General features: G+C 35.4%; 1 protein-coding gene and 1 pseudogene across 1 annotated transcript; both read right to left on the bottom strand.

The window, feature by feature from the left end:
- Window positions 1–9,421: 9,421 nt before the first annotated feature.
- Window positions 9,422–10,446, bottom strand: LOC141441923 (uncharacterized). Its single transcript, XM_074106814.1, has 2 exons — window positions 9,815–10,446; window positions 9,422–9,771 (listed from the first exon to the last, which is right to left on the bottom strand). Exons 1-2 carry the CDS (start codon window positions 10,088–10,090, stop codon window positions 9,439–9,441), a joined length of 609 nt encoding a protein of 202 aa, XP_073962915.1. The 5' UTR covers window positions 10,091–10,446; the 3' UTR covers window positions 9,422–9,438.
- A 3,695-nt stretch (window positions 10,447–14,141) lies between these two features.
- On the bottom strand, window positions 14,142–20,260 carry LOC141441922 (uncharacterized; annotated as a pseudogene).
- Between the last annotated feature and the right edge of the window lie 5,841 nt (window positions 20,261–26,101).

Genomic DNA, 26,101 nt, shown 5'->3' with positions numbered 1-26,101 from the left:
ATGTACAGTAATTGGAATTAGTATTGATAAATAACCTTTTAATGGTAGTGTAGTACCTGATAAAAAAAATGCTATCTTAAAACCAAAAACAGTAATTTTACAGTAACCGTAAATCCGATTTGGAGTGAATTTAACAAAAAAAAATATTTATGGAACTAGATTTCTATCTTGGATTTACAGTAATGGGAATTAATAATGATGAATAACCTTTTCTAAGCAGCTCATACTGTGTTAAGAGTACTGTGTTTTTTCATCCCAAATGATTTTCGTTTATTGCCCATATCTAAGAATATAAGATTTTTACTGTACAACAAGATTTAATTTACTTTTATATCATACTCACTATCATACTAACAAACATACTAAAAGGGCAAGTTAAATAAAAGCTTTAATAACTTTAAGCTACATTTTATTTTTTAATACAATATTTATTTGCTGACTGTACCTTTGTCCCTGGTTACCACCTAGGACTCGTCAAGACAAATCTAATGAGCCCAAACTCGATGGGGTTATGTCGTTTTATTACAGAGTTCTTGTGGTTACCTTCCAGCTCCATCATCAGATCAGCTTCATGTCATAGTAATAATATTACATTGTCATTTCATTCACACATGCACGCAAAGTTTCATCTCAATCAAAAATCGGGAAGTGGGTCAAATTTAGTTAATACTTTACTTACACACTACATACTATAACATACATACTAATATGGCAAGTTAAATAAATTATTGTGAAATGTAAAACGCATCTACCCGTATTAGTTTGAGTGAAAATTGCGAAAATTTAAAACATTTAATTTTAACATGTAAAATTACTTATCAAGTATCAAGCAATTGCCGACGCGCTATAACCATCGGGTGTTTGCAGTAAAGGTTGTTAGCCTTGCGGAGAGCGCAGAGCGATACGTCCGTTCCTTGGGAGTGCCCGGCGCTTTCTGAGTCGTAACTATTAACGCGCGAGGTTATATAATCGATTTAGGACCCAAGTTTGGAAAATTGACAAAATTAAATGAGCTATTATTAAGCGCTGAAAAAAATATTACAGACTAAACATTTCCTGTAGATTTATAATAAAATTGATTTATTGGCAAATACATCACAACAAATGAGATAAAAAATAATGAAGTAGACCGATTTAGACCTTTTGAAGAATGGTATTTGAATAATAATCACTAATATTTTGATACATATGATGACCCTATGTCTTAAAAGACTATATTTTCTATTATAAAATACTAAAGTTACACCGTTTGTGGTGGGTTATAATGGAACTATTTCACATGAAAGACAGCTCTGACGCGTATTTTTGTAAAACCTCACTATCAAAATGATTTGGAAAAAAAAAATCGCTGACTGAAATCAAAAGAAATCACCGCTATACATCAGAATAAGAGTTTATCTATATGTGACATTAGTTTTTCCTTAAAAAACGTAAGCATTTAGATATTAATAAGGCATTTGAAAAACCTCAAAATCGCTGAATGGGCAATTTTTCGTTTGCACGCTCTTAATACATGCACCACTATTGCAGTTCCCAGATTTTACTAAACCTTTTATATTAACTACAGACGCATCAAATGTAGCATTAGGCGCAGTTCTCTCACAAGGAAAAATCGGCGAAGATAAACCCATTGCTTACGCGAGTAGAACACTAAACGCAGCTGAATCAAAATATAGCGCAATAGAAAGGGAACTTTTAGAAAGAAAGAAAGAAAAATTATTTATTAACGGTCCCAACAGTACCACCACCAAACACAAAAAACAATAATATATTATTATACAAGCAAAATTACAATAAATTGTATGGTGATGACACTAATATAATAATATAATTATAATAATAAAATAATATTTTAGCCGTAGTTTGGGCAGTTAAATATTTCAGACCTTGTCTATACGGTCATAAATTCACTATCTATACAGATCATCGTTCACTAGCCTGGTTATATTCTCTAAAATAAACCAACAGCAAATTGACAAGATGGAGACTCAGACTCCAAGAATATGATTTCGAAATAATTTATAAAAGTGGCGAACATAACTTAAATGCAGATGCATTAGCTAGAATTTCCTTGAATAAACTAGTTGATCGCATTAGCTTAGTAACAACTCCGACAAATCAACCGGACACACAATCTGACGATTCTTTAATGGCTAACGAAGACTCGGAAGAAATTGTTTCAGTAGAATCCATAAGCGATGTTGAAAAGGAACCCGATGTAGAAAATGTAGAAATACCAGACATTCCACCTTTCGCAATTATAGATGACCCAATCGACATAAAACCAAATCAAATATTTTTTGACAAATGGTTCAAAAAACATTACGCTATCACAGAATCAACTCGTGGAATTTATATAACCGTTACAGTTACTCTTCCCGCTGATCCGACCATCATGAGACAATTTTTGATAGATCATATAAAAAATAACACAAAGTATTACGTTTATTTCATATATAACGAGCTAAAAGAAATATTCTTCGACGTAGCACCTCAATTATTCGAAAACGTTACTTTCATTGTGTGTAGCAAGCGAGTAACCATATTTGATAACGAAGAGGAACAAGAGAAAATAATCTTACAATACCACGAAGGAAAAACTTGGCACAGGGGATTAAACGAAACACTTGCTAAACTTTCTAGAAATTATTATTGGCCGAAAATGAGTGAGACAATATCAGCCGTAATAGGAAGCTGTGATTTATGTAAATGTATGAAATACGATCGACACCCATTAAAACCAACAATTCAATTGACTCAAACGCAGCATAAACCTTTCGAGGAAATATTCATACATTTTTTTGCAATTGAAGGACAGATATTATTCCAAATTAAACAAAAAATAAAATTAGATCCCGTAGCATCAAAATTGATTGATTTCTTCAAAAAATTCCATATCCATGTTATCCACTGAATTGCGATCATTCTACAACATTAAGAATTCCATTTCGTTTGAAAATTAACTACCTTTTGTAAGACAAAAGAACTATGTACCTACCCAAATGTCTGCAGAATCTAATCATATCAAAACTTCATGAATGCCATTTTGGCATGACCAAAACAAAGGCTAGAGCTAAAGTTTTGTTAATGGCAAAATATGTATACTGATATAGACATTCATTTCTGGGTGTAAATTTTGCATGAAATATTCGAGTAATAATACAAAATAACCAGCCAGAAGTACCATTTCGTTATGCGTCTACACATATATTACAGTATGGTAGGTAATTGTGACTAATTAACCCTAATTGATCACTATTATTCGAAGTGGATAGAGTTGCATAAACTCACCATAAACTGAACAATAAAACAGCTTATGCCACATTTACCATATTAAAGAGGGTATTCTCAACTCATGGCATCCCTGATTTGCTGTATTATGATAAGAATGCCATTTAATTCACTTGCATTCCGAGATTTTAGTAAAGAAGGGCAATTTGAAACTCAATTTTGAAGTCCACTATCATCAAATTAATGGGGCTGCAGAAAGGGCAGTGGCTATTTGCAAAGGCTTTCTGAAAAAAGCCATTGAAACAAAGACTGTTATTTAATTATTTCTATTAGAATATAGAAATACTCCAATAGTCAGTCTCCAAAAGTCCCTAACTGAATTGTTGTTTATTAGACTATGTAAGGCTAGACTTCCTATAAAAAAGGATTTGTTGAAACCAAAATTGCATCTAAATGTACAAAATCTATATAAGACTTTGAGTTTAAATACGTCGCATATATATGTCGCAGCGTCGTAACACTGCCCACACCGGTGACTGTTGGAAAAGCTGTTTATTTTAATTTAAGATCGAACTATCATTAGTCAACTTTGATGTTTGTTTAATCACGTTCTTTTAAATGCTTCTGTAATTATTATTGCTTTATCGAAACGTCAAGTGATGAAGATTCTTGGGTTTAGTGTTTTGGTGTAATTGATACTTGGCCAAACGCTCTGCCGATACGGTGCTTTTTTGTAATGGGTCACGAACTTAATACTAAAAATATATTGCCGTACCCGCCGATGCAGGGCAACCATCACATGGTGCATCAGTTACATTGTTGTCTTTTTCATCCAGGTTACAAGATAATATTTTTTTGTTATTTTATGTTCTGGAACGATTTTGACTCTGACAATGCATTCAGATGTGTTTCCTCTTTTTACTTCAACATAACCAACAACACAAAAATAAAAATAGAGTGATTTACTCCTACATACACAAGTATAGGTAAAATATAATGTTTATCCGATTCACAGGTACCTCAGAGGCCATCTTTCGAAACATGTTCTGTCAAAGAGTAAATTGCCTCTGAATTGATTGGATTGCGATCTTAATATTTTTTACTTACTAGGAAAAGTTAATTAAATACTTCATACTTCCGTACTGAAAATCTAACTTTGAAAAATATATATATTTGACAATGGGATTGTCAATGTAAATTACATGTAAATTGCCAATTTGAACAAGCCTTCCGCGATGCCACCTTCGATTAGCAACGAAACCAGACATCAAATTGTAATTTGGACCAGCAAGGCTTAAGCATACGTGCAATAGCAAGAGCTTTAAATGTGCAGCGAAATACTGTCAGTTTGTGGGTGAATAGGTATGCTGAAGAAGGAAAGGAAAGGAGCTATAAATGATCACCGTGAAGGCAACCGTGGTATTTCGATACTCTCGCCTGAGCAACGCGATGAAATGCGACAGAACAACGAAAATAATGGCTTCATATCCACCAATTATTTCGCAGATCCAGACCGTTTAAATTTGCCCCAATACCATCCGAAAATATCTACATTCGATGAATCTGCACCATAGACGTCCCGCATATAAGATTGTTTGACAGAAGCTCACAAAGCCGCACGATTAAATTTTGCTTGTCAATACCGAAATTTTGATTGGAGTAATACAATATTTTGTGATGAAAAATAGTTAAAATCTAGTGACCACAGCCGTTTGCATCTCTGGCGGTATGACAAAATACACGATATACAGAAGACCATGTGAATCCAAACTGGGAGTCAGGTCGTATCAGTGCAAATTTATGGGACTGGATGAGCGCTGGTGTAGGCGAGCTGGTCCCATTACCTCCCAGAACTAATGCTAAATTTTACGTCAATGTTTAGACGAAAGCATGCTACCCACGGTAAGGACAGTTTATACAATGGAAGATGTACCAAATTTTAACTTCGTACACGACAACTGCACGATACATAAAGCCAGAATTGTGAATGACTGGTTCCATCAACATCGAAACGAAATAACCGTTATACCTTTGCCTGCTAAATCCGCGGATCTGAGGGCCCGGCCACATGTCCACGTTACGGCGTCGTCAACGTAAAACGGCGCGGCGCCCGATGCGTCACGGTGCCGCGCGGTGCACGTTATACGGCGTAGTCAACGTGCAACGGCGCGGCGATCCACGACACCGAACCGTGTCGTACGATCAGTCTTCAAATCGACATGGATCCTATCACACGTGTTCGTCTCTTGCTGCTAATCAGAAGACTCATTAAAAAAAAAAAGAAAATATTGGGTAAATCCCTCTTTCCATTATGAACCATGATAGAAATCACTTCATTAGGAAGTAGGAGGCGCTTAAAATAAATGGTCGCAAATTTAACGACTATTTTAGAATGTCAGTGTCAACATGTGTTTAGGAAACCAGTTGAACCTCTGGAGATGTTGGGGTTATTAACTTTAAGGTACGAAATGAAATATATATACCAAGGATGACACAAATAATGATGTACCTAATGCAGTTACATTTAGGCTGGGCAAGTGGTCCAGAAGCTATTTATAAAAAAACACAAAACGCAGCGCTATCGGTCTACAATAGGTAAATAACTTAATTGAATTCAATATATTTCTATAAACAGGAACCTACATAAAAAATGTTAATCCACTGCCAATTATTCACATCGATATTTAAAGATAAAAAAGAAAATCCCGCGATTATTTTACCTACTTCGTTTAGTGTAATAAATAAATAGTATGCGCTTAAATAGTTTACGTTTAGTATACGCTTACCGAGTTTTGTTTTTTCCTGGGTTGATTGATCGTCAAATCCAGGAAAAATGATCTGATACACCTTCCAGGCACTGGTTTTTAATGATTTGTGCTTATAGTCATCCTGTGTCTTATCCCACAGCGCTGAGCGTTCTTCCACCAATGATATTAGCAGGCGGAGTCGATATTACAATCAGTCATCTTGCTTACACGTTACACGGTTAAATGTACTTATTTTACATAACCTTTAAATTCGCCTTTCTTAATGCTTCAAACACTCGTTGGAACTTATTTACATGTTCAAGAACATTTAGTTTTGGAATAAATTATAATATCATCTAGGTATACTAAACAAATATTTTTTTCTATTTTTTGTTTTAAGACGCTGATCATCATTCTTTGAAAAGTTGCTCGAGCGTTCTTAAGCCCAAATGGCATCCAAAGGAATTCAAAATGACCTTCCGGCGTGCTAAAGGCAGTTTTCTCTATAGAATCTTCTTCCATTAAAATTTGGTGGTATCTTGACGTTAAGTCTAAAGTTGTAAAATATTCATTCTGTAATTTACAAAATAAGTCTTCTATGTTAGGTAAAGGAAATTTATCTGATTTTGTTTTTTCGTTAAGTCTTCGATAGTCTATATTCTCCATTTTTGTATTCCTGATTGATCCATTTTCTTAGGTACTGGATGTATAGCTAATGCCCAAGGTGATTCAGAATGTCGAATGTTTTTTTTTAAAAGTAATTTTTCGATTTGTTTTCTAATTTGTTGTTGTATTTGGGGTAATCTAAACGGCTTCTGATAAATTGGTTCGTCGTTTATTAGGCGAATGTGATGCTTTTTAGTCCATTAAATATTCGATATTTAGGTTGTCATCAGACGTCATATGAAAAATCAATATTTCCTTATCAGGCATAGTCAATTTTCTTTCCTTTAAATCAATTTTCGCGTTAACTTGTTCAATCATTTCTGTACACATCAAAATATCGTGTTTGTCGCTGAAGTCATAAATATAAAATTTCATTGGTCCATTGTCTTTACCGAAGTATCGGCAAAAATACGGCGATTATGCGAAGTTTTAACTATAAATGATTCCGGTTTCCAGCATTCTTGAAAGTATTGTTGTTGAGCTCTATAATGATCGCTGACTACCTGTTCGATTAATTTAGGTTTTTTCTGTTTCAAAATAAGGCAAATATGATTTAACATGATTAAATTCTATGTAGGGCTGGTCGTCTCTGATTCCTCTTGAAAATTTTCATTTTTTAAACTCCACGTAGTTGGAATATTTTCAGGTAAATCATCGTAGTATTGATTGTTTTGGTATTTTGGGGCGAACGAAGGAATTTCGTACTCTTGCATCATTATTTCGTCATCTCCGTGGTAGGTACAGTTCTTCTGCTACTAGATTCCTTCCCAAATTTATTTGACCAGGCCTAACTGGGCGTGCTGTTTTCATAGATACATCAGTGTTATTTACAAACGGTTGACGTTGTTGAAACTGAGGTTGTTGTTCTTTGTTCCCTATAAAAGCCTTGGTATCGAAAATATGGATGCTGTGGTCTTGTGAACAAATTATTAGGGTTTGGAACCCATTGAGGATTGTAGCGTTGAGTTCGTGGAGATTGATTATAGAAATTGGGTTTATTCTGTTGAGAATACATCGGACTATTTCGAAAACGCGAGATTGGGTTTTGACTTATTATTCGCGGTGCCCGAAGTATATTAGAAAACTTTTGTTTGATATTGTCAAACCTACCTTCAGCCTCTAGTTGTAGAATCTTTTGGACCGTGTCATTGAATCCACGGTTACTAACATAAATTTGATCGTGATAAGGTAAGCTACTTCTTAACGTATTTTGCGTCGTATTAATGTAGGGCTCCATTACTTCGTCAACAATGTTATCTTTTTGATACTTACCCATAAGTTTACTTTTGATAAAAAATATTTTTTGTTTTAATTCAATAATAAAATCTTCATAACTTCCCTTACGTTTTACATTTGCTAACTCTATTAACAAAGTATTTAGCTCTCTATTATCTCCACATTCTTGTTTTAATACCGTTATTATGTTATCCCAGTTAATAAAGTTATGATTTAACATAGAAACAGTAAGGGCAGCCTTCCCCGTAAGTTTACGCAATAATTGCCGGAAGGTTGGGTCATTTCTACTCTATAAAGACCTGTTAAGCGTGTCACACACTAAGCAGATACGATAAGATATCTGTATCTGAACGCATATCTGTCATTTTTGAACATGAAACTACCGTGAGACTCACTCATATTAAATGAAATGGAGAGCGGTGGCGCGTAGTGTGCGTGTTGCGGCAGCCGCCGAATCGCGTTCGCGTGCTCCTAAGAAGGGCTACGAAATAGCCCGAAACATGTCGAGCTAAACTCGGTTTAAGACGTGAGTTATCTGTTACAATATCATTTAATTTGCATATCTGTCAATATGGCTCCCTATACAATTCAATGAGCTAACACACACAGCACAGATAACTTATATTTTATCGTGAAGTATCTGTGGGCACCGACATATATCGAAAGATGGCGAAGATATTATCTGCGTGTATAAATTGATCTGTGTATAATATCTGCCGATATAAATATGGTATAGTATTTTATCTGCAGATAGATACAGGTTGATGTGAGAGCCCCACGCACGCGAGTAAATCTAGAAGAGATAAACACGAAAACATTCTGTATAAACAATCCGCACCAAAAAACAAGTCTTCTCAGTTTGAAGGATTTAGACTGAATGTATCGTCTCGTATATTATCGTATCTGCGTAGTGTGTGATAGTTTCAGATCATTAAGTTATTATACGCAGATAAAATATTATCGTATCTGCGTAGTGTGTCACACGCTTTACACTGTTCTTATACACGAAGGACCGGAATGGTGGAAAAGAAAGGAAATGCTTACAGGTACTCACATAGACAGTAGCGCTGCCTGTAGGTTCTTTCAAAAGTTTCCTTTAACTAATTTATTTGGGTTGAGCCGGTTTCTGCGAGATTTGAAAATCACTATCGTAGCTCGAAGGTCCGAAGCAAACTGGAGAGTTCTTCCGAGTTTTAGATTAGAACTTTTGGTGTCCGCGACGTTACGTTGGGCGCCAATTGAAACTCAAGACCTTTTAAAGAATTTTACTTGCAAGTAAAGCTCTTACTTTTAGACCTTATGCTAAGGAATCTACTGTTGAAGTGACCTCTGTTGGACTGGACGTCGTGGTTTATATAGTCTTGATCGATTACTTCTCGAACCACGGCATAATTGCTAGAGTCTGGCCAGCGTAAGTTGGCGATGGAAAATAGCGGCAAATTTAATAAATATAGGATTGGCAATAAAACCTGTCACAATTTCTTTTAACACTGGTAATCCTGTGAATGAATGGAATAAATTAATTTGATACTTGTTATAATTAATTTTTATTTCAGATTCAAATAATAATTTCAGAAGCAGGAACTCCCATGTTCCTACTAGCTACTCTTCTTTTGGCCAGACTCCATATCATCTCAATAGGATTAAGGTCACAGTGATATGGAGGAAGCTTGAGGACTTCATGACCATTTTCGTTCAATAGTTCTTCTGTTTTATACACTGGTAGTGGTTTATTTTCATTAATTAGTCCTAATAGTTCTGCCTTTGTGAAAGATTCCTCGAACGGGATGTTTTTGCTACAAAGCCATTCCCGTAATGTGGCTTTTAAATTTTGCATTGTAGGTGCTTTATTAACTTGTTTCATATGGTAGCTTGCATTGTCCATTACAATAACAGACGGCACACTCAAATTTGAGAGAACCAGCATGGACTACAATATATCTTTTACCTGGTGAAATTTTCTCTGTCACACCACTGGTTGACGGGCCTTGCCAGGACTTTTTAATTCTATAGTTGAGATGGACATAGGTCTCATCCATATATACTATAGGCTTTCCTTCTGCCCCTTTTTCTGCAATTTTTCTTACATACTTATGTCTCCATGCCGAGATTTCAAACCGCTCAATAAGTGTTGACCTTTCATTTTGATTTGTTTTAAATTCAAATCCATTTTTTAGCAGTATTTGCCTTAAAGTTTCTCGACATCCCATAAATCCAATGGCTTCTCGGAGTTCTGTAAGTAATATTCTCAGTGTAGGAACCTGTTTTTTTACTATGTAGAACTCATTGTTTTTGTTCCTGATAGCGGAAATGTCAAAATCATCAAGGTTTGATACAGTTTGGGTACTAGACCTTTTTTACCAGGTGTTCTCCAGACACCTTCATTCAGAGACCCCTCTTTTTTAATTCTGTCTAAAGTCCTGACAGATACATCTGAAACAAAGGAAAAATAAATTATGGAGAAAATTGTTTTACCTACTATAGTAGGTATACGGTATATGGATAATGCACCCAAACTATTAATATGATCCTGACTCATACATTGCAATTCACCTATAAAATATAAATATCAAGAACAAAGTAGTGTAGGTTTAGACTGGTGTAAGAGGTCCGCGAGCCGAAGTGCACTTGACAAGTCTACGTGCTTGACGATTTCACTTGACGAGGGACTTGACGCGACTTGAAGGTGCCGTCAAGTCCACATGCCGCAGTCGTTCTCCGCCCTGTGCTCAGGAAAGTGGCCGTCGCAAAAATTAATAATGGTTTCCAACGCAGACAAGGTATTCCTTGCTATAACTCTAGCGGTATCTATCACAGAAAAAGAGAAAAGAAAGAGGCGATGGTGTAAGGAATGGTATAAAATGAGATATCGATTCACGCATGAGCATTTGCAAAGAACTCTTCAAGCAACTGAGCCCGACGATTATAAAAATTTTCTACGAATGGACAACGATTCTTTTGAAACATTGTTGGAGTTGATTCGACCCAATATTGAAAAGCAAGATACCAATATGCGACCTTCAAATTCTGGATCTTACTATTTTAACTATAAAAAGACATAAAGTATTGTTTTTATGGCTATTTTCAACGCCAATTATCAATTTATGATGGTTGATGTTGGTGCAAATGGGCGGATGTCAGTTGGTGGAACTTTGAAAAATACAAAGTTTTGGCAATCGTTTTCTGAAAGTGAAAACAAACTTAATATTCCGGAGTCATGTGAGTTACTAGAAAGCGATAAAAAGTTTCCGTTTGTACTGGTAGGTGACGAAGCTTTCCAACTGACTCCAAACTTCATGAAGCCATACAACAAAGCCGTCTTGACAGACGAAAGACGGATTTTCAACTATAGAGCCAGGAGGGTGGTTGAAAATGCTTTTGGCATCCTGTCTTGGCGATTCAAAATATTTAAAAAATACATTGGACTGCGGGAGACAAGGACGCCAACTGTTAAATATAGAGCGAGTACGAGGAAACTCGGCAAATGAGGCAAAAAGAGTGAAAGATGACTTTTGCGAGTACTTTAATGGTAACGGTTCAGTCCCTTGGCAAAATAATTGCCTAATTTAGTTATTTAAAAACATACTTAAAAGTAAAATGTATCTTTGAATTGTAAATAAAAACTGTTTTACCTCACTGCTTAAACTGCTTTCAGTATAACTTATACACATTTGGTCTGACAGAAATAACAGTTCATTGTAATAGTAGTGACGGTTTTGGTACATCATCGGGAGACGCGCCAGACCGTTGTGCTTCTTCAATCTTTTTTCTTTCTTTGTTGAAGTTGGTTCTTAAAGCATTAATTTTTTTCTTCAATAAATCTTCGGTGTAGCAGTTAGCAGTAGCGGTGGCAGGTTTATATATTCGAAGTGCTTTGACTATGCTTGATAAAGCAAGCGACTTTTTGTTTTTCTCCGCATACTCCTTACTTTTAATTTTCCACAATGCAGGATAATAACACAAAAACACGCTCGGTAATTAGGTCGGCGCTTGCCGCCAAAGCCACGTCTCGGTCCGGTTCGTCGTCCGCCATCTTCGATGTTCCGGCCGCAAATGAATAAAACTTGTCAAGTCGCGTCAAGTCGCATCAAGCGCAAGGTGGTTCAAGTGCCGTCAATCAAAATTTTTGTCAAGTATGGTCCAGCCCGTAGATACTTGACGGGACTTGTCAAGTCAACGCTGTAAACGATCAATACACTTCAAGCACGTAGACTTGTCAAGTGCACTTGATCGTCTCGCGGACCTCTTAGGTGTAAGTTAATAAATAACAATACGAACCTGACATTGACGAGATTTTTTCCATATATTTCGTGCAGGTAATCAAAAGTTTATTATCCTCAATTTCCTTTAGTTTTTCAACTGCTGTTGTGAAGATTTCGCTATTCTTTAAATTAGCTAAAACAATCAAGTAAAACAATGTGTAACACTGCACTTAAAAATAATGTAAAGTAAAATTAATAAAGTATCGATTGATACCTAAGTACTTAAAATAACCAAAGGATCAAAATTATCAAAACCAATTTGCTAATAAATGTACCTGCAGATGCGATGATTGTATCGAAGTATTGCGTTTTCATCGCAAATTCAGCTTCCATCTCACTTTTTACATGATCATACATATTGATCATCTTATGCAAGAGTTCCCTCTCACTGCTTTTGAGCGCTTTAGGCATGATTAAGTGATAAAATTCACGAAATTCCGAACAAAAAAAGGAGCAACGATTTTTTATTTTTTTTGAATTTTATGGCCTGGTTACTAGACCTTTAAGCCAAATCTTTATTTTCATGTTGTCATATCAGTTATTTGCTCATTGGTAACACCATTTATTAAACGTCACGTAAGTCATTCACTTCACAACACTTTATTTTCACATCAGAGTATGTTTCGCATTTCACTTTAACGTTTTTGTTTTGTAATGTTAAAGTTCTTTGAAAGTATTTTTAACATATTTAAAGATTGGTATAAAACAGTCCACATTTTTTAACGATTCACTGAGGCGGCGGGAGGGGTCGTTAGCTGATGATAACACTTTAACTTCACTAGCCAGGATTAACCTATCCAAAGAGTATGCCGGACAGGAAAAAATATCGCCGATACCTCCGCAGTTATTATGTACAATTCCAAGTCTGGTCATGTGCAGGTGTCTTAGTATGGCCAAAACGAAGACGATTGATTGTGGTGATAAAATCACGGCTGGGTGACTTGAGTTTATTATACCATGGTTTGACTGGTAAGTCTTGCTGAATGCTTCCATACCATTTCCCCTTGACTTCCTGATCCTTCTTCCAAAATTCTTGCCACAATTTTTGTATATCATGTTTAATGGCGGCATAACAATCAGTAACCGGAATATTTACAATTAATGACACATCTATCGCATTGATTCCATCATATGCAGCCTTATCAGCTATTTCATTGCCTGTTATTCCTTTATGTGACGGTATCCACATAATAGAAATTTCCAATCCTTTTCTTCTATAATTGTTAATAATTTCTCTTATTTTAAAAATCATGTATGATGTTTTAAAATGAACTTTAAAGCTTTCCAGAGCTTTAATTAGACTTAAAGAGTCAGTAAGAATCAAAAATGTATGGTAACTATTAGTAAATGCAATTAACTTGAGTGCTTCTTAAACTGCATATGCTTCCGCAGTAAATATACTGCAATTACTATTCAAAACAAAGCTTTGAACAAATTTATTTTGAGTGTTATAAACAGCACTACGAACATTATTTTCTCCCTTACTGCCATCTGTATAAAGTTTGTAGTAATCTTCATTTTCACTTAAAAATTCTAACATATCCTGATTAGAGGTGATGGAAGCCCTAATTACTGAAACTTGAGGGAATAAAGAACTGAATGAATGTGAATAACCTGGCCAAGGTGATATTGCATACAATGATGGGAATTTCTTCCTCATTTCCAGCAGGATGCGAGAGACTTTGGGAGCCTGGCCATTGAGTTAAAAGAACCTGATTAAACAATCATCAAAGTTGACTAATGATTGTTCGATCTTAAATTAAAATAAACAGCTTTTCCAACAGTCACCGGTGTGGCCAGTGTAATGACGCTGCGACATATATATATTATATAGTGTAATATATATATATCTTACAAACAACAAATCCTCTTTATTTTATTGCTGCGAACTCATCCGTGCGAGCCTCGCAGAACATACCCTCGGGAACTTTTGAATTTTACGAAATGAAAATGCATTTATAATATTAGTAAAAAAAGCAGTTTTTCGTTTTTAAGGAAACAAATAATTATTACGTCAAAATAATAAAAACAGAAGAACAAAAGACAGCAACCATGTCCAACAGTCATGTATGTATGACAGTAATGTCATCAGGGAGTGCTTGCATTATAATTATGGGTTCGTGGTCGGGTACGACAACAAGCTCTTCTGGTCTTTCTTTGGGCATTGTAGTTTCTGTGACAGGGTTAAAATTAATTCTCTTAATGTTTCTGGCTTATTTGTTAGAATGCGTTATTTTATGTACTGATTATTCGAGTTGAGGTTTAGGCTGAATATGTCACGGTCGTCGTGCAATGACTTGAAGTCGTATCCCAGATAGCAATTTAAACTTGGATCGGACTTGCTACAAGTTTGATGTATCAAAAGTGAAGGTTTGTGACAAGTTTGCCATGGCAAGTATATACACTTGATGCAAGTTTGAATCAAGCTTTCTAGTTTCCCAGGAACAACCTTGCATGGAGTTTGTTTCAACAAACTACATGCAATACTGAAATGACAAACTTGGTCAATGTTTGTTTATACAATTTATATACAATGCTGACATCACAAACTTGCATGAAGTCTGTTTTCACAAAGTATACGCAATGTTGCCCCAACAAACTTGCAGCTTCTTTGTTAAACGGGGATATTATCCCAGTTTTCTCGTGGTCCTACTATTGAGTCCTACAGGTAAGACCACGAGGGAGAACCTGAGAAAACGGGGAATTAAAAGTACAACTATGTCAATTCTAGTTCCTGAGTTATGGCCACATTACAGTGAAACCAGACAAGAGTAACTGTTATAATATAAATCATGCAAAGAAATGTGACTAATCACTATCTTTCAGTACTAAAATAGACATAGCCATACCCTACGTGCGTTTCGCAGTAAAGAATACACTCGAGTACCTCTACATGAATGACAACATTTATTTTCGTAATTAACTATAAAATTAGGCAGGCGGATTGACACGTAGGACGCTGCTGCCCGATCTCCGGATAATTCCTCTTATGACACCCACAGGATGATATGTGGTAGTGCAATTTTAAGTCGACGCTACACATCCATGTTTTCAGCGTACGCTTATTATTTATTATTGTTTAGTCTTTCTGCTCTGAAACAAATAAATAAAATTATTATGACTTTTTCACTTTTTTGTCCAGTTTAAGTCCATGTATAAAAAAGGATGCATTATTGCATACAAAATATTGAAGTGAACTTGAGGAGTAAATTTTGCACTTTTCATGGGGAACAAGTAACATGTTAAAAGTATCTACTATGAATACTTAATCTCCTGGGGCCTATTGCATAACATTTTACAAGTCATAGTACAATCAAGCCTCTTTTCAATCTCTTTTATTTAAAAAAAATACGCTTGAATTATGAGTCTTAAAATGTTATGCAATACGTCCCAGGTAAGGGCTCATGCAAGGTTTAGACTAGAGAGTTATTGCGGCATGTTTTGAGACGCAACTATGGGTAAGAGTGAGTGGCAAATATCTTTCTTGCCAACAGCAAAAGCCTTTCTAGAGTTTTCTGCAGGACTATAGGCTATGTCAATTTGTGTGAATTTTTTTATATGTATACTTAGTCTAAATATTACCTTCTTGTTGTCCTAACTTTCGCCTGATTAAGCCAGTCACTAATTATTTCTTTAAGATTATTTTCTGTCGCATCTTCGAAAACTTTCTTGCAGATTTCTAAAAAAAACAAACTTTAAATTAAACCCGTAGCGCACACAAGATAATAAATTTAGTATTGGCTTTGAGTGAAGTGTGTGGTGGGCGAATTAAAAGCGATGACAGCGCACGTCATGGCAAAAATGAAAATTTTCATGGGTCCTTTGGAATGCAACCGGGAAAAATGAAATGGCGGAAACATGATATTTTTCACGGATTCAACCCCCATATCTCCGCCATTTTTTATTAAAACTGACTCGACAAAATAATTATATACCTATCCTTATTGAACCTACTCACAAAATTTCATGTACTTATGCAAAATATACTCACGAAATATTATTTTACAGGTTTCTGTCTTCAAAAATGTTTTTTATTGGAATTTTTCATTTGTTTGCCAGTTAAGGAATACAACTCTGCAACTTCGTCCTGTAATATTCTTCTCAATATATTAGTTGTTAGACTTCGGATGTTTCTACCACCAATACCAGCCAAAAACGACATCTGTAAAATAAGTTGTAATTTACAACCTAACGAAAAGAAAAAAAAAACTGTTTGTATATGTATACTTACAACTGCCTGTTTGTTCCGACTTATTTCTAACTGTTCATTGAAATGACAAAAGCTTGCATCATCCTTTACAGGAAGACTTGCTAATAATTCAGAAATTGCTAAATTCTCTTCTGTAGGTACAATACAGGCGTCACCTGCATGTTTTCCCAACAGTAAGTCAACTTTTCTATTTAGATCGACCATTTGCTTGGCTAGGTCAGTCACAACTTGAATTAGATGAGTCTGTTGGATTCCAAACTGCTTGCTTATAGGACAGCCTGTAACAAAAATAATCAATTGAAGTCTTTTAACTACAATTATTATTATTGACAAAAAGTTGTTTACTTATGATTATGATCCTCAGATGTAGTCAGTAATGTAGTCGTCTACGGATTCTTGAGGACCTTGGCGGCGGTTAAATAGCTTGTGGCGTTCCATTGTTATATTCTTTTGCGGCATGAAGTGATTAGTGAATCTTTCTGCAAGCTCTTTGAATGTGATTTTGTCGATGTCGACGTCAAAGAAGTATACGATTGTTAAAGCGTCCGTGCCTATCTGGTGAAGCAAAATTGCCACTTTTCTCTGGTCACTTGTAGTGTTCAAATTGTTTGCCCTCAGTTATATAATAAGTTGAGTATACCAACTTTTCCAAGCGTACGACATTTATTATTGGATACATATCAAGCTCGCTGTACATTTCAAATGTATTGTGATGGCTCTTAGCTAAGTGACATTAAAATGCATTGAGCCGTTTTTGAGACAATGTATTTTCAAATTGTTCCGCTGTTTTAGAAGCTTTTATTTAGTTTCACCTGTCCCGTTGTCTGTCTGTCTGTAGTCAAACCTTGCAAGTTCAATTTGATCAATTTCCAGTAGTCAGATTGACTTGAAATTTGGAATACCTATGTAAATCGCGTGACAATACAATAATCTAATATCCTGGAATACGCCACGACCCCCGCAGGACGGAACTCTTCAACGGTTATTGTTTTGTTTTAATTTGTATTTTTATGTAGTTTTATTTTGGTTTTGTGTAGTTTTGAAACTAAAATTGTGTGAATAAGTTAAGATGTGGCAATAATATATATAAATTTATATATAACATTGACTTGAAATTTGGTATGCAAATGTAGTTTGGGTGACAATGCAAGTACAGTCAGCAAAAAATCTTGTAATAAAAATAAAAAATATATGGTTAGGTTATTTAGAAATCACTACACGCTCTCGCTACGCATCCTCGCACCACTCAATTATACCTAGTGCCATCCACGAAGACGCGTGATTTTGACAAAAGTAGACATTACTGACATTGTAATAAGAACCAAGGCACGCGTCATCGTGAAAGACTCTACTTCTACGTATCTCTGGTGGAAATGCAGCCTTAGCGCACCTAAAACTTGTAGAAGAGTAGAACTACCTCTACGTATCTCTGGTGGAAATGCAGCCTTAGCGCACCTAAAACTTGTAGAAGAGTAGAACTTTTACTTTTTAAGAGTAGTACTTTTTAAGCTTCGGTCGCGAAAAACATTAAATCTGGCAGTCAAATAGAATTTTCCGAATTGTTATTTACTAAATTCCTATAATTTGCATCGTAAGTCTTTATTTACGTTCTACGACGAACGCCGTGCAAAATTTGTTGTCTCTAAATTTTTTGGCTATGATTTTGACATTAGACATGGATCCCGTGAGAATATCGGGATAAAGAGTAGCCTATATGTTGTTTGTCTCGGGTATTGTATTAATTACTTATATGAGTGAAAAACGCTGAAGTTTAGCATAATGTTTATTCAAATCAGTCTCCAAGCCTACGTCTGTAGTTAAAAGTTTTTTGGCTTATTTTCTGTTGTAAAGGACACGACGTCTCCGTATCGCAGGTCTTATGCTGTATTTTTCGTCGTTGAATAGTTTTCTTTTGCATGGCATCTATTTTTTCATATTCGGGTAATTATTTGAGGTGTAAGATAAATGTTACAGAAATATAAACACACATTTTGATGTGGTCTGTTTTATTTTTAACATAAGGATATGTACCGATAAGATGCTTTATATTATAAGAGATCGATAAAGTTTATTTTGGTTAAAAAAAGCAAAAATCCAATTTTAACGGTAACGAAAATGAGCACCGAGACCACGAAAAAGAACATTTTGTTTATTTTAAAATCTTATAATTGTACTATTTGAATGAAAATCCGATCATAATGAGAAAAAGAATAAGCATTATTTAATTAATCAGGTATCAACAGAAATAGACAATCGATATCTATATAAAAAAATAATTAAAACTTGACCACGAAAATGACGACTACAAATTGTCATTTTTGTAACCTTTTAAATACTATCTAGAAATTATTTAATTAAAGTAAGATTAATAACTTCAACTCACAAACCAAAACAGCTTTCAATACCTTCCCCCCGTGTAGGTCTACGGTAGACCCGAACGAAATTATGTTACAACGAAACAACACAACAAAATGCTCCTCTAAATGACGAAGTTTTTTTTTAATATTTAGATATATACATTTCACACGTACATTCAGGGCAAAATAATTCTTGAACCTCTCGCCAGTTAACAAAATTGGCGTCGCACTGGTCATAATTCCTATAACCACACCTGGAGCAAATGTTGTTGACGGTCAACCATTCTTCATTTAAATCAATTAAATCAATAACGGCATAAACGGTTACACTGTAAAAAGCAGAAAATTCTATAAAAAGTGTTCTGTATTTTTTCTACTTGTAGGGAAAATCATCTTTTTCGTGGTCTTTAATCAGTTTCGTGGCCCATAGGACCACGAAAATGATGACCACGAAATTGAAAAGTTCTTACTTTCGCGGCTCTGCAGTAAATATCCTATAGGTTTGAAGCAAATGAAATCAATATTGAATAACTTAACTGCAAATGACACAGCACCAGTAAAACATTATATTTATTTACCCAATACTCACCAAGTCGCAACCGTAACGAAAATGACGCTCGATCTTTGACGCAAATCTAACTTGAACATTTATAACATTAATTATAGATAAATAATTATGGCTTGCGATAAACATTATACGTCATATTTACGCAGTCTTATTTTCAAAGTTGCTTATAGTTAAAAAAGGATTTACAGGAGGTTTGACCTCTTTTTTTGTTTAAAATATTACTTAATAAGTGTGGCTACGAAAATGACGGTGTATTTTGGAACAACGGGAAATGTAGAAAAAAATAGTCTTATCAATGTCCTAATTTTTTTATGTTTGCATGAATGGTATATCATATTATGAACATTCAATCCATGTTTTAAACAGCAAGTTTTTCTATACCTTGTATTTTTTACAATACTACAAAGTAGTCAGGGATAATCCGAACCTGACCACGTAACTGACTTTTGTGCAGAAAATTTAAGTTATTGTGGAAAAAAAGATAAAATAGAATAAAATGTATTTACCACAAGTTTCAGTGATAATATCTTAAGCAACTTAAAAACAATAAACAATATATTTCTAATTTTATAACTGAAAATTTGAGTCTGAACACAATTGAACCTCTCGAAATAATAACCCATTCGCCAAGCAATTCCGCTAATTGCATTATCATTATTCTCTTTTTTTCCAGTTTTCCTCTTCTGTACATTATGTACTGGTCCCTCGGCAGGACGCCTTGCTCTTCTTCGGCTGGAATTTCACAGCTGCTTTCGCTTTCGCCTTTGCACAGTTTTCTTTTGCATGACATCTATTTTTTTATATTCGCCAAGCAATTCAGCTAATTGCATTATCATTATTCCCTTTTTTCCAGTTTTCCTCTTTAAGTATATTATGTACTGGTCCATCGGCAGGATGAATTACTCTTCTTCGGCTGGAATTTCACCGATGCTATCCACCTCTTTTTCTTCTGTCTCTTGTTCAAGGGTCTCGCGGTTATTCATTTATTGGTATTGATCGTTGCATTCCTCCGTATTCTTTGGTTCTGACTTACTTATTTACAATTTTAAGTGATTACTGAAAATAAAAAAATAACACTATGTCAAATGTTACTAAAATGATACCGTATCAAAATAAGCAACTTCTCTTTTGTACAGTCGAGGTCTAAGATATCTTAACATTTTAGTACAAACACGAAGTGACAGCGTAAAAGTGTAAAGATATTTTTCACTTCGACTGCATTAAGTAAACACTTAGTTTTTGGATAATATCTGGCAATTAAATTGAAATTCAGGTATTTTACTGAATTTTGTGCAGTACAGACTTCTTGTCATTGGGTCGTTCTTGTCTCACGGTTTAATAATAATATTACAGTTTTATTTACGAAAGAAAGAGAAAGAAAATACATTTATTCGGAAAAGTAACTTAAAGTAACTTAAACGATTACATAAATGATCAGACAAGGAAAGCAGTTAAGTATAGGGCTGCCATCTCTAAAAATTGGCTACCAGGACAAGACGCGTGAAAACCCCGGATTTTGGAGCCAAAAACCCGGACATGTCAACAGGTTTAGGTTTTTATTAAACTTGGTAAGTAGGTATAATAAAATATAGGCCAATGAAATAAAATCCTAAAAAAACGATTTAGAGCTTGCTGGAAATTAATTCTTCGAAAATTTTTAATTACATTGGTCTAAAAATTCAAAATATTTTTAAACCCGGACTACAAATGAAATCCTGCCCGGACCCTCCCCGGACGCCCTCTAAACTAGGACAAATCCGGGGAAACCCGGACGGATGGCAGCCCTAGTTAAGTACTATTCACGAGACGGACCCACCTCAGCGGCTCAGGAGCTAGCGCTGGTCTTCCGGTGGGACCGTAAGGCCGTCATTGCAAGTTGCGCGTACAGTCACCAGCATTAATATGTGACTATCAACGGCCTGCAAAAATATCTGATCATTGGTGAAAGGCATATATATATATAAAGGTATATATATATATATATATATACATACATCCAGCAACGCATTCGCGGCAGTATTCTTTTTGCAGTCATGCCTAAACATTTATGAACCCCATACTAACGTGTTGAATTCTTGACTTCCTGGATATATTTATCATATTTTATCCAACGGGCCAACCTTTTTACGTCCACGCTAAACAGTTTGTTGGGATTCGTAAGTGCGACGTTGCCGGTATTGTGATGTGTATCTATCTCTTTCATTCGTTCGCACTAGTCAGTTTGTTGTATATACAGATTCATTTTTAAACGGTTTTTATTTGTATTTTATCCCGTTTGTTATTTGTTTATTTATTTATTTGTTTGTTTGGGTCAAATCTTGCTAGTTAAATTTGACCCACTTCCATTGGTATGATTGAATTGAAACGATAACCAAAAATGGGCAAATTTGTATGGGCACTGTCCGCAGCCACCAACAGAAACGAAACATGTCTCATTTAATAGATCTTGGCGACCTGATATGACGAGGATCGCCCTATATATGGTTTTTTTTTGGGGTTTACCTGTTATTGCTAGTAACATAATGTTTCTGTAACCTTCTTCCTGTAACTTTCAATTAAAAAAAACAACACACATAGGGCGATCCTCGTCATAGTAAAAAATCATCAGGCTGCCAAGATCTATTAAATGAGACATGTTTCGTTTCTATTGGTGGGTGGGGACATTTCTGCCCATGGTCCTTTAGTATGGATATGTGTGTTGGATGACAATGCATTATTATCAAATATTATGGAGCGGATTTGATGATGGAGCCGGATGATGAACTCATGGTTTCTGGTTCTAAATAATATTTAGGGTCAGATGATTGAGTCAGAAGCAGGTAAAAGAACTCTTTTTCTTTCTTTTGTTTACGTATTTTATAATAATAGCTGGTTTTACAAGATTAACCACGACAAAGGATGATACACTCAGGGTGGGGTCCGGACTAGGGAACTCCTCATTAGTGGGCAGCATAGACTATTATCGGCTACATTGACATCGTTTGGTCTCTTTCGTCGAACCCAAATGTACCAAACAGATGTACCGTCAGTTCGGATCGACTTTGCAAGAGGCGGCGTACACCTTATTCATCATAAAGCCATACAGTTTCTACCAAACATTGCCATTAATTTTGTCATGGGCTTTAGCTGTCCTCAAAATACAAAGGTTCGAAATTGTTTGAAAAAGGGCAAGCTTATTATGTGGCACTGATTCGAGTTAAGTCTGTAAAGCCTTTCGAAAGATTATAATATGTATTGAGGAGTTATGACTGCAAAAAATTTACAGGAAAGAAACCTTGTAATGTAATGAGGCATTAAATGAAGTACTTAAATAGAATGAGAAATAATTGATCGATTCCGGCTTTACTTTGAGGAGGTCCATATCCAAACTAAACAAATATAAGCGATAAATGTATGATTGTACTCATTATACTTATACTTTATAGCTCATGGTACTTTGGTTTGATAATTAACAAAATTGAGATATGGTTCTTTTGTCAATAGTATAACTGGTATAGCAGCAGGTGAACGGCTGTTTTGGTGCTTTGAGAATGGACTCGGAGAGTTTCGAAACGCGCGTCTGTGTATATAGGTGGTGTTAGTTGGGTATGTGTGACATGTGAGACCGTAGCGTGCCACAGGGGTCACTGCACACCTTTATAACACGTTTTCGAAATATGTGTGTTCGTTCGCAGATTTCTACCTGCAATTAAAGTTTGCGCGAAATAGCGATGACGGCGTATTATTTTTGGTAATTTAATTTAAATTTAACTAGGACAACGCCTGATAATAATACGAAAGCCCAATAGTTCTACAAGGACGCTCAGTAATTCTATATGGACGCCCGATTGTTCTATACGGACGCACGATTGTTCTATATGGACGCACGATTGTTCTATACGGACGCACAATTGTTCTATATGGACGCACGATTGTTCTATACGGACGCACGATTGTTCTATATGGACGCACGATTGTTCTATACGGACGCACGATTGTTCTATATGGACGCACGATTGTTCTATACGGACGCACGATTGTTCTATACGGACGCAGGATTGTTCTATACGGACGCACGATTGTTCTATATGGACGCACGATTGTTCTATACGGACGCACGATAGGTTCAATTACCTATGAAAGTAGTAGGTATATGTACAGTCATGGAATTTAATGTCAAACCCACCTACGGTTCAATATCGTACGTAAGTCATGTACATCATACATGTAAAATCAAGGTGTTACAAAATTGTTTATGACAGTCACTTTAAGAGCTTATAGCTCTGCTAGAGTAGTTACGACGTCGCTTTGACGTGTCGACCAACAAACAAACAACATTTCAACAAAATGGATTTGAAATCAAATTCCTTACATACAAGCACTGCAATACAAACCTTCTTCTAAAATTACTCTATTTAGTGGTGAAAACCGCATCAAAATCGGTTTGGTAGTTTCAAAGATCTAAGTGTACAGATAGCGGGAAGTGATTTTGATGATAAGTAGGTAAGTTAAGTAAGTAGAATCCTTAAGCCCCTATATTAAATTATAATCATTTGAATAAAAAACGAAAACTCAATAGTACAGAATTAATTTCTTACCTTCCTGTGTTACGAGACATGGCGGGAACGCGACGAAACGTCGCCCGCACAACCACGTCCGCACCGTTCCCCGGCTCCCGGCCAGTAATACACACTCATCTATGTCCCGGCCAACTGATTTGACCAATCGTGCGTCCGCGTCGCGGAATGCGAACTGCAGATAACTTACTTCTAGCTTAGCAACGTGGCTTAACTTTATTTTACCTAAGGATTACTTAAAATATACTAATTTCTCTTCGTTTTAAAAAACAGCTGATTGGTTACTTAGATTTTTTTAGTGTATAAAAAATAAAGTTTTACTTAGGTTAAAGAGGGTTAAAGGATTTTCTGATTTTCAATTAAGTTTTTTATGTTAACTTATTTATAGTCTAGTTTTTAACGAAAGATTTTTTAGAAGTTAACTAGCCTTTAGGAGAGTTAAAGGATGTTGACCTATTTTTAGGCTAGGAAAAGTGGTTAACTTTGTTGTAACTAAACAAATTATTAAAAAACAAGTAGATTTCGTGAAGTTAAGAGAATTTTGCCCTCTTATAGATAAATTTTGTGCCTTAACTAGTATTTAATTAAGTAAATCTTAAAAATAGTGTCACTTAACTGTTTCACGACAATCGGTACCTCCGAAACCGAGGAATGTAGGAGATATGTTTCTTAGAACAAAATGTAGAGAATTTTGCGCTCTGTAATTTGGCATCATTAACTCGAAGCTGACCAAATGCGGCTTAACCCTTTTTTAGCTTAAATACGGCAGAACGGACAACGGGTCACTTAAGCAAAAATATAATAAATCCCTTTGATCCGCTATCCCGTGGGAATTTCAGAAAATCCTGAAACTGGTTATTAGCTGTTATTATTACCTACTTACACGTCAAATTTTAAATCTCTAGTGATTATAGTTACGGAGGTAGAGTCACTTTGATTGGAAAATATAAATCATGTATTCCTATCGAGGGAATTTCGAATAATCCCTTCTTACTATACCTCTAAGATAAGATTGGTTTTTTGGAATCTTTTTGTATTTTTTATTTCAATTCCAAATTTTTACTTTTACGGTCATCCCGTAAAACCGAAACTGAAAATACAAACTGAAATATAGATGCACAGAAAAATAAGACCATCACTGGGAATCGAACCCAGGTCCTCGGTAATCCGTACCGCGTGCTATACCGCTACACCACTGATGGTCAACGGTACCGACACGAATTTCCCTATGCACCTTATATCTCAGCTTGTGTTTCTTACTTAGCTAGGACACCTAGAGTACCCTCTAGGATACTCTAGGTGTATGTCTGCCAAATTTTAAGTCTCAGGTGCAGTGGTTTAGACTGTGTTTTGTCTGCCAGTCAGTCAATAAGGGTCTTCTTTTATAGGCATGGTTGAATTTCCCTGTTAAGAAATTAAGTAAATTTAAATAATTACAGACAAAGCATATAAATTTAAGATGTTTATTCATGATTATTTTGTTTTAAACAGGTAAAGTATATAAACTATAGGTATCATAGGTGGAAATCGTCTGACGTAAATGAAAACCGTAATAATACTAAATGCCTAATGTTTAGATGAAACAAAGGAAATAATTACAGCAATAAACATTTTTAGTGTGACACGGCATTCATTTTAAATTGTTTAAATCATCTTCGCTTACACAAATATTATAGAACTATTTTAGTTAGTTTTTTAGTTGTTATTATCATTAGGGTGATGCCGCTAAGCGTTTAATCCGGGCTTTTATGCATTAAATAATTAAAGGATAAAATGACAGCTAAATAGTACGTGAAACAATACGAGTACTACTTATTGTCTAAAACTCTAAGGAACATGCGCCGGCTGAAGCGCTCAGTGGCGCCACCCTCATAATAAAAGCTATTCAAAATGCTATAACATAACAAAACCACCTTTTCTAATTATATAAAATAAAAAGTAACCAACATCACACAAAAATTACACGCATTTAACCAAGGTCCTTATTAAAGTTAGGTGTGCTTATACCACAATACAACCGGACATCCAATAGCTACTGTGGCTACTTATGACATTATTACCATAAAGAAGTAACCAATATTATAAAAAAATCACATTGACATGCATTTAAATAAGGTCCTTAATAGGGTAAAGTGTGCTGATAGCACAATAAAACCGGACATCCAATAGCTAGGTACTCTAAATGACGTATGGTCAACAACATTAAACGGGTGCCAGTGGCTCCTTTCATGAAGCTACAGGACGCATATACGGTCAGAAAGAGACCCG

The sequence above is a fragment of the Choristoneura fumiferana genome, chromosome 24 (genome assembly GCF_025370935.1).
Source record: "Choristoneura fumiferana chromosome 24, NRCan_CFum_1, whole genome shotgun sequence".
Classification (NCBI taxonomy): Eukaryota; Metazoa; Arthropoda; class Insecta; order Lepidoptera; family Tortricidae; genus Choristoneura; species Choristoneura fumiferana.
The sequence above is the reverse complement of the archived record's forward strand: the minus strand, read 5'-3'. Positions and strand labels throughout refer to the sequence as shown.

Excerpts from the sequence above, each read along its gene's own strand:
- LOC141441923 (XM_074106814.1), bottom strand. The coding sequence starts at position 10,090 with ATGGGATGTCGAGAAACTTTAAGGCAAATACTGCTAAAAAATGGATTT. Across the intron at positions 9,772-9,814 it reads CACCAGGTAAAAGATATATT|ATTGTAATGGACAATGCAAG; the intron begins GTAGTCCATGCT and ends GTGCCGTCTGTT.